The sequence below is a fragment of the Amphiura filiformis genome, chromosome 15 (genome assembly GCF_039555335.1).
Source record: "Amphiura filiformis chromosome 15, Afil_fr2py, whole genome shotgun sequence".
NCBI classification, from domain to species: Eukaryota; Metazoa; Echinodermata; class Ophiuroidea; order Amphilepidida; family Amphiuridae; genus Amphiura; species Amphiura filiformis.
Genome location: NC_092642.1, coordinates 21003321 through 21024386, shown reverse-complemented (window position 1 = coordinate 21024386; position 21066 = coordinate 21003321). Strand labels below are relative to the sequence as shown.

The window sequence follows — 21066 nt, the reverse complement described above, 5'->3', positions numbered from 1 at the left end:
GCGATAGTGAAAGCATCCTAGTGGTATTCGTAGGTAACATTGGGTTTTGATATCACATTTACTATCACACGTCCTGGATTTATTTTTCAAGATTAGTAATGGCACTTTTGGTTCCTATAAGGCCAATTTGTCATCAATCAATGGGCAAAAGGAAAAAATTGTGGAGACATTTTTATTTCGGACTTTTATTTTTGGCCCGTGGACACTTTTGGTTGGATTCGACCATGTACATGCCAAAGAAGTACTTTCCTGGAGTACATGTATATGTTCATTTGATGATTCAGCTTTGTACAATTGTCTTTTTAATCCCTCGGCCTGTTGGTCTCTTGTCTCTATAATATGGTCCATGTTCTGAGATTCACTTCTTGACAAACCAAAACACCTTTCCCTGTTCTAGATCGTGGCTTTCAATATCACCATTCATGTTCTGACAGATACTGAAGCCTAAATTAAGTATTTCAACTTTCATAGCAATCAAGGGAATACTGTAATTACTATAGCCGCTAAATTTGATCTTTGAACCATTAGATGATACCTCACCTGCGTCATACTGAGAAAATGATGTAACTAATTTCTCAAGTTCGTCTGTTGGTCCAAAAATGTTTACACAAGGATAACGTGAATTAAATTCACTAGTCTTGACTACAAGGTACTGCAATGGTCCTTCCTCTGTGTCAGCATTTTTACATTTAATTGCATTCACTGCCTGGATTAATTCAGGGAGCTGATAAAAATCAGCCTCTTTTTCCAGGATTTCAAAATCCTGAAAGTGATCTGGAACCATCAGACAACCACGTCGTAAAAATTCAAGCACATAGCGGAATATATCTCCATTTCCATCAATCCAATAGTTACCGTATTCATCTTTTGTTGTTGGTAAGCGTCCACTGAACATAGTACCGAGCATAGAGTTTGGATATTTAGTCAATGTTGACCGTGATGTAGTGTAAATGACACCTCCAACGTTAAGCTTAACGATTTCAGCCATTTTACAAATTTGAGTCATTAATAAATGTTCGATCTCTGAGTAGTAGATCCTCTAGAAATATACTTCTGTTTCAATTGGGGATAAGAGAGAAATTATAATTTATATAATATAACAAATCAGTGAATTGAGTGGTGAGCACACAACAGCACACATACATCTATAAAACAGCACATGCCGCCTTCTTAGCATCAATGATGGTATGACTCAGGAAGTAGTTCCTTCCGTACGGTGTCCTATCGACGCCAAATTATGCCCAATTCAAATAGGGCACAATTGCTCCAATGTGCCACAGGAACTCAAAACTGATTAATTTTAATTGAAGCTACTACCAATACTACTATCATTATTCTCTCAAGTTTTCTTGCGCTTTTGTATGTCACTTCAAGTGCCCTATTGCCACATGTACTAATCATCAAATATCAAATATGTCCATATCTATCTGTATAACGCAGTTGCTATGAAAGGTTGTTAGCGAATGGGATGACAGGATCCATTGTTCCAGTTTAAGCCATTGAAACTTAAAAAGTGCTGGACTTCATATTTACGTTGTTTCTTTCCTTTCTCTTCATATATACAGGCAGCTTGCTTACATAAGCTTTTAGTTTGGCTTGAGCATTTTGCTTTTCTACTTCATCTACATGTTTATCAGCGGTAGTTTAATTTCCTTCACAGTGCTATACATGTAGTAGTTCTACTTCATCTTCAATGCTATCAGAGGTAGTTCTACTTCATCTTCAGTGCTATCAGAGGTAATTCTACTTCATTCAGAGTGCAACAAATGTAGTTTAAGTTTATCTGTAGTGCTATCAGAGGTCGCTCTACTTCATCCACGGTGCTATCAAAGGTAGATCTAACTCATCCACAGCTAGTGCTTTCAGAGGTATACATTATACTTCATTCACAGTGTTAGCAGAGGTAGTTCTACTTCATCCACAGTGCTATCAGAGGTAGTTCTACTTCATCCACGGTGCTATCAAAGATAGATATAATTCATCCACGGTGCTTTCAGAGGTAATATACTTCATCCACAGTGCTATCAATGGATATAGAGCTTTGGGGGGAAATCCCAGATATTTGCAAAAGGAGGGGTCTATGAATGACAGGGCTTTGAAATTGTGAGTAATAAATAACTTCTCATCGTGATCCCCACATATTGACAAACATGTGAAATAGCATGATCCACCTGTAAACCGTTCACATTAGCATACGTTTTTATATTATATTCTGTTAACAGCGGGTGATGTTCCCGATTGATGGTTTGCAGCAAAAAGTCGTTTGTGTTGATCGCTAATCGCACTCGGCGACCCGTACTCTACGTGTTAGATAGGAACAGTTTGGAGTAATCTGTTATTCAGCATTATGCAAAATTCCCGACGATTTATTATTTAAGAGATCTTTGTGTGATAGGGTATTCATAGAAATTGCTGCACCTCTAATATAGAATTGTATATAACAAATCAAGCAATCAAGCTTCACTTTAAAGAAAATGCATTACAAGTGCATGAAATATTTCGCCATTTAATATTCCTGTTTTAATAACATGTACATGAGGCAAATCTACAGATAAAAATACAGGGTGTTTGTCGTTGTAATGATATTCGACATAAACATAACAAGCAAATTATCACTATTTATTCTTAAATTCTTCATTTTACATGTATATGTATATAAAAATTATATAGATAACGTTAATATTTCAGTCCCAAACAAGTAAATTTTGTTTCACACTCGAAAATAATTTTAAAAAAAACCCTCAAAAACATTCGGACATGATCTAATATAAGTCTTTTAAATTGTCATAGTATATTTTTCATGTATTATGATTACTACCACTACATGCTATGCGAGGGGTGGTCATCATATTTTGACCTTTTACACTATGTTATGATTGTTTTGAAATATGTTTATGATCGCATAAATGACTGCATATTTGCCATTCAAAATATAAACTTTAAATACAGAACAACACCCCTCCTGTGTATAATTCCATGGAAACAAAATGGCTCTACGTACATGACGTAAGCCTTTTTAGATATATGTTGGGGGTCATTTTTATCTTACATTACATATTTTCATTTTAATTCCCAAAATACTTTCAAAATGTTCTCAGGGAGCGCTACAATAAACGCAACATTTCTTATTCTTACATGTAAGTGTCATCAAATTGTCCACATCTTTACAGGTATACAGTGGGCCCGGTCAACATGTTCAAACACCGTTCTCATGACTTATTGTTGTTTATTCGTGTTACACAATCACGACAATAGGTTTTTAAATTACATATCGGGCTTCTTATGACATATTTATCAAATTTGAATTAATAAATTGCCGAAACTATTGCTATGCAATAAGGAACATTTGAACAAAGTCAATGCAAATATTTTGACAGATTAAGGGTTGACTAAGTAATGTTGGTCGAGGATTTCTGGGTCAGAGCAAGAGTGAAGAAAAACCCTAGGTCAATTATGATTGAACAAGTCAATCAACAATTCATTTAATGTTCCTTTAATTTAGATTCATAAATCCAAAGCTGCAAATGCTCCTTTAAACAAGTCAATCTGCAACTCATTTAACATTCCTTTAATTTAGATTCATAACTCCAAAGCTGCAAATGTCCCTCTAAACAAGTCAATCAACAACTCATTTAATGTTCCTTTAATTTAGATTAACTTCAAAGTTACAAATATAACGGGTCATTCAGCAAATTTGCAATCCATTATTGCTCCTGACCAATAAGTAATCAGCAAACCCGTCAGCTAACCATTCAGTAATCAGTTACTGCACAATCAGTAATCAGATAACCATTTAACAGTTAATCAGCAATCAGTGGCCAGTGACTGAACAATCAGTAATCAGCTACCAATCAATCAGCAATCCGCGGGACATTCAGTGATCAGCAATCGGTAATCTGTGATCAGTTTTGTGACCTGCCGTTCAGTTTATGATTTCTACATTTTCCACCTGAACCGTACAGCCGAACAGTTGCTTGTATTAATCATTGATTTTCTGTGGTTAACTTTCCTTTTCTAACAAACCAGAAAACGTCTGTTGCATACTCATCTTGACTCTCCGTACCATCATGGATATCACTGACACTGAAACCTATATTGAGTATTTCAACTTGCAGTGCAACCACGGGAAGACGCTTATCGCACTCGAAGTAGTTATTGATCGTGAGTGTCTGGGTATGTTGACCAGATGATAGTTTGATACGCGGCGCAGGCCGATACTCAGAAAAACGCAAACTCAACTGATGTATTGCATCTTTGGGTCCAAATATTCGCACCCTCTGACGTTGATGAACCTCAACAACTAGATACTGGTCATCCGGAATTACAGGCTGGTTTCGATATCTTTTCAATACTTTGGTCAGTTCATTGATCTGATAAAAATCGGCCTCCTTTTCGAGGATTTCAAAATGCTGAAAGTGATCTGGAACCATGAGACAACCACGTCGTAAGAATTCAAGCACATATCCGAATATCTGGCCATTAGCATCGATCCAATAGTTACCGTGTTCATCTCTCGTTGTTGGTAAGCGTCCACTGAACATAGTACCGAGCATTGAGTTGGGATATTTAGTCAATGTTGACCGTGATGTAGTGTAAATGACACCTCCAACGTTAAGCTTAACGATTTCAGCCATTTTGCCAATTCTGCTGGATATCAATGTGGATACATAGACTTAGAACCCGAACGTTTCTACACGAATTCGTTTGCAAAATATGTCCAATCGCTGCAATACTACAGAGGTAATTTCTATAACGATAAAAATTATATACCGAGTCAGTTGAGTCGTGAAACACATTGCAGCATATATCTAGACAGCACATGCACGGCTTCCTAACATCACGCAACATAATTATTCAGGAAGTAATTCCTTCCGTATGGTGTGCTATCGACGCCACATTGTGCCCAATTCAAATTATTTTGCAACATTGAACTCACGACCCCGCGACACGAATCCAAATACCGGAGGGTATAGATATTATTTTAAATCCTGAAATACTGGAAATATAAATAACATTTTTGGGCAACGTTACCTTGAGCAACTTTAGGCCCTGTATCAGCGGTGGCGCCAGGATTCTTTTCGGAGGGCATGGGGGGGATAAAATAAACAAATTTTGCCCAAAATTGCTGCAAAAAGTCAAAGTGGAAATTTTCGTAATTTTGAGTTTTTACTGGGGAACAGGGGAAAGAGTTCTGACTTGCGGAATTTGCCCCAAGCCCCCCGTGGCGCCGCCACTGCCTAGTATAAGTTTTTTGCCTGTCGCTTAAAGCCTACTATTCATGACGAGTAGAGCAGCTCTAGCAAATGCCACCTTCTTGTCCTGACCCCCAGCAAACACAAAACATTTTCGACATCATTTGCAAAGGTTTTAAGGTTGTCAGGAATCGTTTAAATGTCGGGTTATATAAAGGGTATAAAACGCTTTCGTAACATTCAAAAACATTTAATGATAATTAATGCAAATATTCTAACATAATGTTGTTGAAGTGTTGACAAAATATTTATTAAAAATATATGCAAAAATATTTTAAAGTAACATTTTGAAAACATTTAAAAAATATTTTGTGTAGTTTGTTTTCATACAAAACAACATTTTAAAACGTTTTCACGGCCTTTATATAATCCGACTTTTCATGTTATTATAAAACCTTTTTACCAAACCCAGAACCTAAACTATAACCTGTTTAAAATGTTTTAAAAACGTTTTGTGCTTGCTGGGCCTCTATATTACTGATGCACGGCGGATCGCGTTTGGTGGGATTTTCCTCTTTTTCTATTCACGTACCACATCTCTTTCAGTAGAATATTTTTGCCAAGGAAATAATGCAAGAAGGTAACATCGTTACAATATTTGATCAAAATGATTTGTCCACCCAAATTGTTTGACAAACAACGTGTAACAATGCGAGTAGTGAGAAGATTAATGCTGTATAACCGGACTTCTGATGATCTTAAATATGCTTTGAACATTTGCAAACATAATGCTGATTACCTTTCAACAAGTTTCATTAATTAAAAGATAGCAGATTTTACTCATGTTACATCGGATGACCTTGAATATTACAAAAGCTGCTCTATTTTGACCTGCATCACCCTTTACAGACCCTAGTGACATTAAAATGGCGATAGAAGTGTTTACCTAAATTCTGACCATTTTCAATCAATCAGAGGTAGTTCTAATTCATCAATTGAAATTACATGAAGTGCCACACCATTCCCCCTCTTCTCACTTTGTTGCAAGATCCTTTTAGGGGAGGGTAGGGTCATAATGTGGTTTGGTGAGTGGGCTTTTCGCCCTTAGTAACCCAAAAAGGATTGGAGTTTGGTTTTGAAGTCGTTGATGGTTGAAACTATATAACTGTTTCCCTACTCTCAGTGTATTTTCCATCCAGACGCATAAGTCTTTTTCTTCTGTTGTACTTGCTAACGCTTTATTCTTCATTTGGTACTGGTATTGCGGATTGTTGTATCCAAGGTGCATGACTGAGCATTTGTCTACATTAAAACTCATGTTCCACTTGTCAGACCAGTCCATGAGCTTGTCTAAGTCTTCTTGCAGTTTCTGGATCTCTTCATCTAAGCCAACCTTGCTTGTCATCTTGGTGTCGTCCGCAAATTTACTTATCTCTGAGTTGATATTTATCTCCAAGTAATTCATGAATATGGGGAAGCAGAGTGGGCCTAGGACAGATTCCTGTACAACTGAGCTTGATACATCACTTGTCTTGGACTGAACAACTGAATAACTGCTTTCTGCATATAGCCACGCTTGTATCCATCTCAGTACTTGGCCTTCTATGCCGTGAGATTTTAGTTTTTGCAACAGTCTTTTTAGCGGTACTTTGTCGAAGGCTTTTTTCCAGGTCTAGATAGCTGACATCAACAGGGTGCTCTTCAGCAATATACTTGGTTACTGTTTCTAAGTGCATCAGTAGGTTTGTAGTACAAGATTTGCCTTTCATAAAGCCATGTTGAGTGTCTCTGATGAGGTTATGTTGGTCAAGATGAGTAGTTACTTGGTCTTTGATTAGTTTCTCCATTATTTTGCAGACTACGGATGTGAGACTAATCGGTCTGTAATTTCCAGCAGATGATCTTGGCCCCTTCTAGTACACAGGTGTTACATTTGCCATCCTCCATTCTTCTGGTACGTAACCTTCTTCTAGGGAGTGGTTGAATATTATTGCTAACGGTTCAGAAAGTTCACTTGCAAGCTGCCGTAACAGCCTTGGGGAAACATTGTCTGGTCCTGCGGCTTGATTTGATTTGAATTTATTAAGCATATCATCATAAGAGTCAAATAACATATTGCACAGAACATATATACAAAAACATAGTTGTTATAAAATACAAATTAAAACATAAAAATTGACACGATAATATGCCAAGGATATCCCTTAAAGTCAGCGACTTATTTCCAAAGGGGTGCTTATAAATAACAATGAATATATATATATATATATATATATTACAACTATTTAAAACATGAAACACCTAAAGAGGATTTTTTTTCGAAACGGACTATGAAAAGTCCATATTGTTTCATAAAAAAAAAAATAAAAAAAATTGCAATTTATTTTGATGCTTTAATTGAATGAGAAATTGTTGCTTAAAAGGACAGACTTGTAATCAGGCTAAAAAGTTAGCCCATTGAGAAATGCATACTTGTTGTGAGTATGTGGTGAGTAGACTTGAACAAATCTTGATTTTACACACCACCAAATCGGGTTCGAATCAAACTCCAAACTCAGTGTTTTATTCTGAGAACCACACCAGGTTGATTTAATGGAAAAAAATGGGGGTGGGGTGGGGAGGGGGTTGTAAGGTTGATGGTTAAAAGAAGTTGATGATTAGCATGGTATACAGATAATATAATAACATTATCACTTATGAATAGCTTTATTTTGATACCAAATTTCATTTGTAGTTCCCATCAGCATTGACAAAATCATCAATATGAACATGTCGTTCAATGAGGATTTTTGCATGTATAGTGGTGTGCAACAAGAAAAACAAATCAAATAAGAATGGCGACATCCTATCTATTGCAAAGTGGCGGTTTTATCAATAATAAGAGTTGAAACTTGAAAGTGAACAGTGTCATGTGCTTGAAAGGCTAGGTCTATATATTTAACTATAAGGCCTGATTCAATTACATGTTTTCGTCGAAGTCAAGTTATAATGGATTTATAGTGAATTCAATTTTGATGAAGTGAGTACACAAAAATTTGTTTAAGCTTACTTACACAGTACACATACATACATGACATACATGTACGTGCATGCATGTTGAACCACACTCAGTTTCAGAGAAGAACGGCAGTCCCTTACTCAGATTGACGCAAGCGCCCTGTTTATGAGCGACATTTTGACGCTTAATCGGCCAATCAGATTACCGCGTATGTTGTTATGATGGTCAGACGATTGAATCACCGATCAGAAACACACGTCCGTGTTTACACTGTGCACGCTCTCAAAATGTAAACAAGTGCCGTTCTTCTTTGACCGAAACTGTATGTAGCTGAGCGCATGCATGCCATTGCCATATCTGTAATCGCCATAGGGTAGCAACAACATATACAAGATTAAGCCTTTTTAAAATGAAATTTTATGCATACTGAATTTTATCGGCTAAATACGCATGCCGTTTGAAATGACGCGTCAATTATTTGTAATTTGCGACGCATCGTGAGATGGCGAACACATCCAACGAACCATTGATTAGCAAAAAGCCTGCATTTAATTTAAAAAAATATATAATTTAACTTTTCCCAGATGTTCATTTAATTTTTGTGCATTTTAGCATTCTATTCAGTAGGCAAATTTCCCAATGCTACAATGTACTAGTACACACATAACCTATGATTCTGCATGGCCATATAGATGCTTGTTATGTAACACCTTTTGTAATTTACACCCTTAATCCAAGGTTATGAATATGAAATGAGGGCTAGCTGTTTACATTGTCTGTTTGCATTGCAATGGACCTGTGATTTTGCACAATGGATCTTGTTATTGCATGCTAAAAATATCCCATGTTGTCTAAATGGAAGAATGTTTTATAAATGGGGGGGGGGTACCCTAAAATTACACCCACAATCATACCCCTAATCTAACCATCGCAATAACCCTAAATCCTATATGTACTTCTAACGTATAGCCGTCCCTAATTCTAAACCCTAACCTAATTTTGAAGTCGACGCCCGACGTCGCGAAATGACAAAAGCGTACGTCTAGAATAACGTCGAAAGCGAGACGACAGAGACGCGTCCAGCAAAAATCACGAAACGCGTATAACTCCCATCGTTCCGCTTCCGCGCCGCCGTGCGCGCGTCGGTAGAACGACGACATCGTCGTCGTCGATAAACTCTAACTCTATGTCCGAACCCCAACACAAATATTATACAGCACCCATGCATAGCATGTGTGCATGCACTGATGCTGGTATAATATTATACAGCAATACAGCATATACTGTGATGTAGTGCACTGATCCATGGTATAATATTATACAGCACCCATGCATTTAGCATGTGTGCACTGATTCCTTTTTTTTTTTTTTTTTTTAACTTTTAACTTAAAAAATGAACTTTTTCTGGTCCACTTCGAGAAAAAATCATGTTCTAAATTACAATATTAAAAACTATATATATAACCATGTGGTCTAAGAGGATAATTTTAGCATCTTTTTTAAACCTTGCTTTTATATTGCACAATTTTACATTTTCGGGAAGTTTGTTCCCATCATGGATTGCATTGTAAAAAAAGGAAGCAGAATCTGCTGTTTTGATTTTTGGAACTTGGAAGTTAAAATTGCTACCCCTAGTGTTATAACGATGAAGATGAGATAATTCGACAAAGTTTTCTTTCATATAGCTTGGGCAAACATCATGAAAAATATTAAAAACATGGTTCAAACGGAGCTGCTCAGCCTTTGTCCTGATATTTGAAATGCCTAACAAAGTCAGCTTTGTTAATATGATACATGTGATCTTTGCCCAGAATAAATCTGATAACTTTGTTCTGAGCTCGCTGCAATCTGATCGAATGATATTTAGAAATGGCACAATACCAGGGGGAAATAGAATATTCAAACAGGCACAAAACAAGAGCTGAGCAGACCATTTTTTTTTCACTTTTTGATTTAAAAAATTTGCTTGTGTGTAGAGGAATTTCAAACGAGAGTTAACTTTGTTTCACAATTTTGGTTGCAATTTCCTCACCATCAAGAAACTGGTTAAGTTCTAGACCAAGATAAACAACAGTATGCTTAGATTTAATTATTTGACCATTGTTAAGAATGATAGAAAAATCAGAAACATTATTGACCTTACGCTTCGATCCAAAGAGAATCAGTTCAGTTTTGCCTGTGTGCAGAGAGAGATTATTTTCTATAAGCCATTAATTGCAGCTCTCCAAGTTATCACGAAGAACATGACTGATTCTCTCTGGATCTTTGTCGGAATATATCAAAGCACTATCATCAGCATACAGCAACATAATACAATTAATAGAAGTGGACATGTCATTAACATAGCATACGAATAAAAGAGGACCTAAAATACTGCCTTGGGGAACTCCACATGTTATGACAAGAGGATCAGACTCAACCCCATCAATTTGAACAATTTGTTTACGATCACAAAGATAAGATTCAAACCAGGCTGTGGACTTAACACCCATGGCAGACAGTTTGTTACACAAGATTTTATGGTCAACACTGTCAAATGCCTTCTGGATATCTAGCAGCAGGTTTTTTCCTGATATGATCTTGAAGGTGAATGAGGCAAGTGTCAGTTGAGTATGATCCTCTGAAGCCAGATTGGAGTTCATAAAGGAGTTTATTTTCAACCAGGAATTTGTTCAATTGGAAAAAGACAGCCTTTTCTAAAATTTTGGACACAACTGGGAGAATGCTAACAGGTCTATAATTACCTGCATCCAGCCGGCTCTTCTTTTTGTAGAGAGGGATGCCTTTGCTGGGGTTTAGCCCGAGCAAAATGTTTCTCAATGTGTTCTGGCTCAATGATTATGATGATCATAATTCTGAATTTTTCGCTTTCTTCACCAATGAACATTCTCGGCGCTTCTGGTGGCTCATCGCCTTCTTCTGTGAAGACTGATGTGAAAAAAATGTAGATCTTCAGCCGTTTCTTTGCCTGGCGGTATTATACTTTCACTTTCCTTTTGGATCTGGTGTATGCGTAAAATCCCTTAGGATTTTCTTCTGATTGAGTTAGCGATACTCTTCTCATACTTATACTTTGCCTCACGTATTTTCTTCTTTGCTGCCTTCTCACAATCTCGGCAGTTCTCTTCGTCTGCTTCACTTTTGGTTGTCTTAAATTTCTGCCATGCCTTCTTCTTTTCCAGACTGCTTTCATGGTTGCTCTTACCATCCATTTTGGCTTTGTTTGTTGCTGGATTCTCTTCATAGGTATGTACTCTTCTGCTAAGGAATCTAGTTCGTTTTTCAAACAAGTCTATGCTTCTTGTGTGCATTTATTTCTGTACTCTTCTTCCCAGTGTTATTTAACCTCTTCCTCATTTCTTAGTTTCTTTTGCCGTAGTTTCTTGAGTGGGCAACAGTTCCAGCCTTGATGCTACACATCATGTTCCATGTGACAATCTGGTGGTCACTAGTGCCTAACATTCACTTGTAAGTCATCAATCATATCTGGCTCCAAACTCAGCACCAGGGCTAGATTTGCATCTTCCCTTGTGGATTCTAACACGTGCTATGTCCATAGGTTGTCTTGTACTAGTTCTAGGAATTCATTTCCCTTTCTTGTTCATATCTTGTAGCTTGTAGAAGATCCCAATCTATCTCTCTAAAATTGAAATCTCTTTCCATCAGTACATCTGAGGTGACTTTCCTCTATATTGGGGAGACGTTCCCCTACTTCTTGGATCTGTCTATCATCTGTACAGCTGAGGCGACTTTCCTCTGTCTCGGGGTGAATTTCCTCTACATAAACTTGCACTTGTTGTCTCTGTCTACCATCAGTACAGCTGAGGTGGCTTTCCTCTGCCTTATGGTAATTTTCTCTTACATGTACATCTTGGTTTCCTCCATCTTTATCATAGTTAAGGTGATTCGCCTATGCTCTGTAGTGCCGTGCTGTTCTTTGGGTGCTGTTTTTATTTACAGGGCTGTGCTTTCCATGTTTTTTTGGTGTGGCGAGCTATGGGGATGACTGTGTCTGCACTATCTTCCCTCTTGTGATCTTTGAGGTTTTTTCTCCGTGATCTCTTCTTTCCTTCAACATTTGACGTAGTTCGTAGTCTTTTTTTTCTTTGCTCGTATGTTAGATCAGGGCGGATGTAGTCTTCTTTGAACTCTTGATCTTTATACAATTTCTTAGCGTTTGCTAACACCTTCATCTTTACAGTTTTGGTTTTCAATTCTACTCAAACTAGCTCTCCCTCGGCATTTGGTAATTTCGTTGTCTTTTCTATATATTCTTCCTCAACTTCTGTCAGTAGGAACCTCACTTTATTGCCTATTTCACGTTCTTGATCAGGCTCACTCTCATCGATTGGCAAGTTGCTGACAATGGCCGCTAATTTCCTCTTTTCCTGCTCCATTACTTCTTTTACCACTTTCTGTACATTCTCTTCCATAACACAACTTCGGATCTTCTACTTCCAGTGCATCTTTATAAACCTGTAACTTCGCCTACTAGGACTTTTGCATAATCTTCTACACAATTGACAATGCCACGGTATATCTCCAGTTCCTGGTTTCCCATACTTAACTATAATTAATTCTGTATAGTTCAACATTTACTTTAGCACACTTCTGGTGGTAAAACATTTGGCATAATTATGTCACACTGTACTACAGGGTCCCTGTTCCATCATCACCAATCTCTGACTCTGATTCTGAGTATATTGCCATGTCACACTTCCCACATATTTCTGTATTCAGTTCTGCATTATCACAAGTCTACTATCAAAGTTGGGATATCCTGTAACGTTTGGATTTGTTTGGAGTGGGCTGAGTTGAGTTAGCTTAAACTTCAAACTTGTATTCGATCTCGTACGAACGCCTTTGTTTACTTTCGTGTCCGCCATCTTGGACTTTTTCCAAACCAGTTTCTATCCAATCTTCTTTGGTCATGATGCAGTCATGTCTACAGTAGAATTCAACTCGACCTTTGCAGGACTTAAACCCCATTAAAAACTATAGGTTTTCTCAGTTAATTTAACACATTTTTCGTTATATTTAGTATCCCGTTAAGTTTGAATTCGTCCTAAAAAATTGGAAGTGTCTATTTGTAAACTTAAATTTCGTCTTTGGTCAAATAAATTCATATTTTGATCAAAAAGATTCATACAATGTTCATTTGATTTCGTCCTAGAGAGCATTGAAATCGTCTCACCTGCTGCATTGACAGTACTTGCACAAATATAATTCGTCTTTGTTCATTAATTGTTATGCTTTGATCAAATCAATTCGTCCTCCATAATGCATTGTAGGCCTTCATTAATTACATCTTAGATTTCAACCACTGGTATAGAGTTCTCACTATTTCGATTCAGAAAATGAATTTCAATTCAATTCAGATTCACTTTTTTATTATATAAAATCATTTTGATGCAATTTCAATTCAATTCTTCTCTACTTAAATCATTTTTATTCAATTCCAATTCAATGCATTGAAAATAACTGCTAACCAATTTAATTTCATTTCAATTCATATTCAAATTCAATTCTTTTCCAACACTGATATATTTCACCGGGCATATGGCTAAGAGCAGTTCAGGGAGAAGGTTTATTGTAACTGATAAGCTGACAATACAGGTGAAATGGTAGAATCAAATACTTATTGTATGCATTTTCGATTCAATGAATTGAAATGAAATGAACAAAAAATACATTTCAATTCAATGCATTGAATTGAAATGAAAGAATAAAAACATTGAATTTAATTAATTTAATGAATTCAAATGAAAAAAACACAAAAAAAAAACCATTTCGATTCACTTCACTAAATTGAAATGAAAAATTGCCTAAATTAAATTCAATTCAATTCCTATTCCAATGCATTGAAATAACACTAGTTCTCACCTTGCTGATATAAATCCGAACAGACGTGTCTAAATTTATTCTGACCAGATAACAGTTATCACAATAATATGGGAGCGAGACAAAGAGGGCCTTACAACCACGTTTGAAATATAAAATGATATAAAAAACAAAACAAAAACAAACAACAACAACAAAAAACAACAACAACAAAACAGAAAAAAAAAATAAAAGAAAATAAAGAAATACCAAAAGAAAGAAAACAAAATAAAGAAAATAAAGAAATATGAAATATATATAAATGGAAAGATAAACAGAAATAAAAGGAAAATAAGCAGGCCTACTTCTACATGCTTTATGTTAAAGACGAAATTAAATGACCCGAATATCAAAAGATTTGACCAAAGACGAAATATATTTACACATTAAGTTGATAACCCCTACATTGGACGAAATTAAATGAACATTGTATGAATATGTTTGATCAAAATATGAATACATTTGACCAAAGACGAAATTTAAGTTTACAAATAGACACTTCAACATTTTATGGACGAATTCAAACTTAACGGGATATTAAATATAACGAAAAATGTGTTAAATTAACTGAGAAAACCTATATTAAACCAAGATAACACTCATTGAAACAGCTCAACTGATTAAATCGGATCTTCTCTGGTTGTGCACATGTGTCTGTTTTATATGTGCGGTATCGCAATGAACTGCTATAATACAGCTTCAGTTGGGTAACCGATTATAAAGGAAACGCAAGGAAACAATGGTATGTGGACCTTTGTTCACGAAATGAGACAATGGCCTGCTTTTTGTTAACCAGCATTCTTGAAAATGAGCAACATAATGATTGTTGACTTAACACGGTTTGGAAATAATGTCTTCATATTTTTGGTGTTATCTGTCGTTTACATATCCTTCCTAAAACACAAAAGTGCGACTATTTCCAAACACCTAAATTAGCTAAAAATTTAGGACATGTTACAAAACTATATTTTCTAGAATGTCATAGAATACTTTAAATGTAGCTTGTACCGTTTTTTTGTGGCATCCTTCAGAACGGAGCGGTCCGTTACCAATATAGCTCAATATTTTCGGTCAAATCTCCATTCAATTAACACGGGGAGTTGGCTAGCTATGAGCTAGCTATGCCTTGCCCTCACTCATATTTTACGAAAGTGCGACTATTTCTGAACATCTAACCTAGCTGTAATTTTAGGTCATGTTAGAGAAACATATTTGCTAGAAGTTTGGAGAATACTTTAAATATTGGCCAGTTATTTTTCACACAGTGATGTTAACTAGGCAAATGCAATATACTTCTAACATACACTATTTGTATAGGTCGCGCGTCAATGGTGAGAGCACTGTGTATTGTGTATAGGAAAATGGACAGTAACTGCAGTATGTAAACAGCACGGTCATTCAATTGTCTTCAGAGGTAGTTCTGTTTCATTCTGAGTGATTTTAGAGGTAGTTCTATTCACCAACAGTGCTACGAGGGGTAGTTTTATCCGCTGTAGTTCTAATTCACTCAAAGTGCTAATTAGAGGTTCTACTTCATCCAGAGTGCTATCAGGTCATCTAGAGTGCTACCAAAAGTAATTCTACTTTATTCAATGTGCTGTCAGAAGTAGGTTTGCTACATCTTATCTATGTTATAATTTTGAACCACTACTTTTTTGGCATGGGAAATATTTTGTATCTTACGCAGGTATCAGTCCGTAAGTTAAGTTTACCCTAATAAATAAGTCCCATTTCTAAATTGAAGGTTATGTAATCATAATGAGATACATTATGCGTTGCAAAAGTAGTGTGTATTGATGTAGGACTCCAGAGTGGGCATCACTGCGATACAATAGTGGAAAAACTTTCAATGTTTCAGAACTTCGTGGTATTTGTTCACGAAAAATGGCAAACGACAAGCACAGCAGTCATGACAGTGTTATGCTATTTTGAGAATGTGGATATTGTCTATATGTTTTTCAGACGCTACTTTTATTAGCTTTTACTATACTGTCTTCGTCGAGGCAGTAAAGTTAAATAATTGTTTTGTGATTTTGTTTTCTAAAAAACTGCACATTTTTGCAGTCTGTTATGCTAGTTGGATTCCTTGCGTCCTTTCCTGAAAATGTATACTTTTATATAAATATCATCATTACCTTTTTAGAGATATAATAAAAAAAAAACCATACTGCCTCGAAGATGTGGAAGACAATATTTGTCACGAGTCATCATTAACTTTTAAGAACCGAATGGCGGGAACAACGCACCTTCAACAACTGATGGTGATCATTAGCAAGACTATGACCATGATGACACGTTGCTGGATTATGGCGAGGATTCTTTGTCTTCTAGTAGCTCCAACGTGTCACAGGAACTGTAAACTGATCAATTTGATTTCAAGCTACTATTATCTTTTGTATGTATGTCACTTCACGTGCCCTATTGCCACATGTACTGATCATCAATATCAAAATATGTGACCCGGCAGCACAAACGAGCCGTAAATTCCCTAAATTGTATTCTGAGTTACAGTGTAAAATGTGTACGAAGGTCGTATTCATCGGTCACTTAAGCTGGCGCGACATCCGTCTTATTTTGATAGTCACAACACCAATCAATAATCCTATTATTGAAGTGGATAATAAGCTTCTACCTTAGATGGCTATAGAACATTTAATAGCTCTGGTCTTTGTTTGCTTTTGCTAAATCCTTTTCAAGTGGTGGGTTACCAGGCATTGTATTTTGCATATTTATGCATAACCAACAATAAATAATGAGAGAACCTTCTTAAACCTCTTTGACTTGGGGATGATTTGAAATGACCGCCAATTATGACTGTTTGATATTTATTGCCAACAATGTGGAAAAAGAGACACACGTAGAAACGAAAAAAGCTATAATTTTGTTGAAGGAGCAAAGTTTAACAAACCATAACCCCGCTTCTGGATATCATTTGAAGTCAAATGATATACCATTTTTAAGTTTATGATGTTTATTTTTTAAACACGAAATAAAACAAAATTGACCGGGGGAGGAATTTACGGCTCATTCGCCGTGGACGGTCACATATGTCCACATCTGTACATGCAGTTGCTATGAAAGATTGTTAGAGCGAACGGGATGACAGTAGCCATATTGCTCCAGTACAGTATTTTGACCATTAAAACTTAAAAACTGCTGTAGACTTCCTATTATTAACACGTTGTTTCTTTCCTTTCTCTTCATACAGGCCAGCATGCTTATATAAGCTTTTAAGTTTGGCTTGAGCATTTTGCTTTTCAACTTCATCTACATGTTTATCAGAGGTAGTTTAATTTCATTCACAGTGCTATATACAAAGGTAGTTCTACTTCATCTTCAGTGCTATCTGAGGTAGTTCTACTTCATCCACAGTGCTATCAGAGGTAGTTCTACTTCATCCGCAGTGCTATCAGAGGTAGTTCTACTTCATCCACAGTGCTATCAGAGGTAGTTCTACTTCATGGTCTCTTGTCTTCAATTCCACATAAACATGTCCTTCGTCTTCGTCTTCAAAACTGGGCAGCTCGACTTGTTTTTAATGTACCTCGCAAGCACGAATCGCAACCATTGTTGTCTGCTCTTCATTGGCTACCTGTCCAACAGCGTATTATCTACAAACTGCTCCTCTACGTCTACAAGACTCTAAACCACTTAGCACCAGATTATCTGAATACTTGTCTTCATATTTATCATCCAACCCGTAATCTCAGATCCGTCAATGATTTCCTTCGTTTGGATTACCCCAAGGCTCACCTTAGAGCAGGAGACAGGACATTTACTTTATGTGCTTCACGGGAATGGAATAAACTTCCTATCACAATAAGAGAATCCTCTTCCAACGCGAGTTTTAAAAAGTCAATTAAGACCTATCTTTTTCCATGATGTGCTTTACTTTGTTAATCATTATATTTAAGACTTGTATTATGTAAATTTAAGGTTTGTACTCTATAATGTTATTTATTTAAGGTTTTGCTTGTGTACCTTAAGATGTTTTTATTTTTACTTTGTAAGCGCTACGAGCTTGTCATAAGGAACAGCGCACCAAAAGTTTTCTGTTATGTTATGTTATGTTATGTTCATCCACGATGCTATCAAAGGTAGATCTAATCCATCCACGGTGCTGTCAAAGGTAGATATAATTCATCCACGGTGCTTTCAGAGGTAATATACTTCATCCACGGTGCTATCAAAGGTAGATCTAATTCATCCATAGCTAGTGCTATCAGAGGTAGTTCTACTTCATCCACAGTGCTATCAGAGGTAGTTCTACTTCATCCACAGTGCTATCAGAGGTAGTTCTACTTCATCCACAGTGCTATCAGAGGTAGTTCTACTTCATCCACAGTGCTATCAGAGGTAGTTCTACTTCATCCACAGTGCTATCAGAGGTAGTTCTACTTCATCCACAGTGATATCAGAGGTAGTTCTACTTCATCCACAGTGCTATCAGAGGTAGTTCTACTTCATCCGCAGTGCTATCAGAGGTAGTTCTACTTCATCCACGATGCTATCAAAGGTAGATCTAATCCATCCACGGTGCTATCAAAGGTAGATCTAATCCATCCACGGTGCTATCAAAGGTAGATATAATTCATCCACGGTGCTTTCAGAGGTAATATACTTCATCCACAGTGCTATCAATGGATATGGAGCTGGGGGGGGGGGAAATCCCAGATATTTACAGAAAAAAAGAGGGGTCTATAAATGACAGATTTGAAACTGCTAGTAATAAATTATCTTCTCATCGTGATCCACACATATTGACAAACATGTGTAATAGCATGATCCACATAAACCGTTCACATCAGCATCCGTTTTGATATCATATTCTGTCTACAGAGGGCGATGTTACCGATTTTATGTTGGTCGCTAATAGCGCCCGGCGAATCGTAAAGCAATTTACGTGTTATATAGATGCGGAAGATTTATAGGTATCTGTTATTCAGCGTTATGTAAAATACTTAAGAGGCTGTCTTTGTGTGATAGGCTTACACAGAAATATCTGCACCTCTGATATAGAATTATATTTAAAGGTCCATTCAGTGATCCAAGCGAAAGTGTAGACAAATTAAAGTTGTGTATAAAGTGAAGAATAAGTCATTAAAATTGACAGTATTTTCGAAATGAAAAATGTGACACAAAAAAACCCCGAGGAAAACAACAATATTGACAATGTTGAAGCCCCACTCAAATACATGTATACCTTATGTTTTAAAAAGCTTAGGGTACCAGCTGATTTGCATAGGCGTAGATCCCAGGGGGATGGGGGATAAATCCCCCCCCCCCCCAATATTTTGCCAGGGGCATAGTCTATACAATCGTCCCCCCCAATGTTGACCCCCTGTATGTGGGTTTTTGATCAAATTAATGATCACCAGTTTAGCTTCAATATGGCAAAATTTTTCGGGCGCATTTGTACCATCGCCAAAAGGTGCTGCATTCACTATACTTCAAGATTTTTTTCTAAACCCATCCCCCCATGTCAAAAAGAAATCTACGCCACTGCTGATTTGAAGCAGCTCATCCTCCTGAGCATTTGACACCTTCAAAAAATCGGTTAAAAAATGGGAACGTATTGGCCAAAACATAATGCATAAGGGGGCATTACTAGTGACCCCTCTTTTTTTTTACAATTTTGACAAGTATGGGCATTTTCTTTGTTGTTTGTTGGATTTTAATGATAATTTACATGGTTTTGCAGGTTTGTTGACCCCTGTATATTCTCATGGGCAGGTTACTCCCCATATTAAAAATTAGCACTTGTACAGCCAAACAAAAAGTGATAAAAAGCTGAAAATTTCAGAATATACCGTAAAACTTCGTTTACAAGCATAATAGTGCTTTTGATGAAAGCTAAATTAATCCAGACGCCATCCATCGACATAATTATAATATTATGGAGTTTGAGCAAATTAATTACCGATACAAACATATACAAACAAATGCTATTGTAAGACCAATCTACTTACCGCAATTAAGCGTCAAGATGAAAGGAAACACAATATTTTACCAGTTTATTCTTGCTGTTTTAATATCATATACATGAGGTAACATATATACAGATTGTTTGTCGTTACAATGATTTTTGACCTTTCAAAATAATGTTTAATAAAATAAAGATGTATATAAAAAGTAATTGTCACCATTTGATTCTTTAAACTCTTCCATTTCACCTTTTAATATTTAATTTACATTTAATACGGTCATAAGACAAGACCGTAAGATCGTAATAATATTTGGAAATGAATTAATGCGCAATTTTTCATATTAATTTTTTGTAGTCCCAAAAAGTAAATAGCATTCCACAAGATTTTGATCTATGCGCAATTTTTATGTATGATTATACAGATGTACCAATACATCCCATGCTACTACTACGAAGGGAGTGTTCATACTTTGGTGGGGGTTGGAAAAGTTGAAACCTCGGACATCAAAAAAATTGATGACCCCCTAAAAAAGGTGGATTTTTTTTTTTTTTTTTTTTTTAATATCGTGCATATCTACACTCTAAATTTCAAGGATTTAAAATAAATCCCAAGGGACTGTTGTTAGGGACCAATCAAGTGTTAGATTTAAAATTAAATCATTAAGATTTAAAATTAAATCTTTAAGATTTAAAATTCAAATCTATAAGATTAATTTTAAATCTAAAATTGATTGGTCCCTAACTACAGTCTTAAGGATTTATTTTTAAATCCTTGTAATTGAGTGTGTAGGCATTAACAGCTGAAATCTAGGAGATAACGCTGACGAAACTTCGGCCAGGCACAAGTGACCTGGTGAACGAAGGGGGTCGCCGTAGATAGCTGGTCGGGGTATTTTTACAGGACAGGCAAGTGTAACCGACAATCGGGCGTTACCCTGATCGGAACCGCCTGTAAACGAGGTCTTTTATCATGGATCATCTGCCCCGCCATAACCAGATGAACCACGGGGAGAGCGGAGATTTTTTTTTTTTTTTTTTTTATCCCCTTTTTATCGTCTAATTTTTTTTTA

The 21066-nt window shown here is 36.4% G+C and overlaps 1 protein-coding gene across 1 annotated transcript; it reads right to left on the bottom strand.

Annotated features, from left to right (window-relative positions):
* Positions 1-358: 358 nt before the first annotated feature.
* Positions 359-988, bottom strand: LOC140170786 (BTB/POZ domain-containing protein KCTD21-like). The gene has a single exon (XM_072194009.1). The coding sequence runs from the start codon at positions 986-988 to the stop codon at positions 359-361; it is 630 nt and encodes a 209-aa protein (XP_072050110.1).
* Positions 989-21066: the final 20078 nt, after the last annotated feature.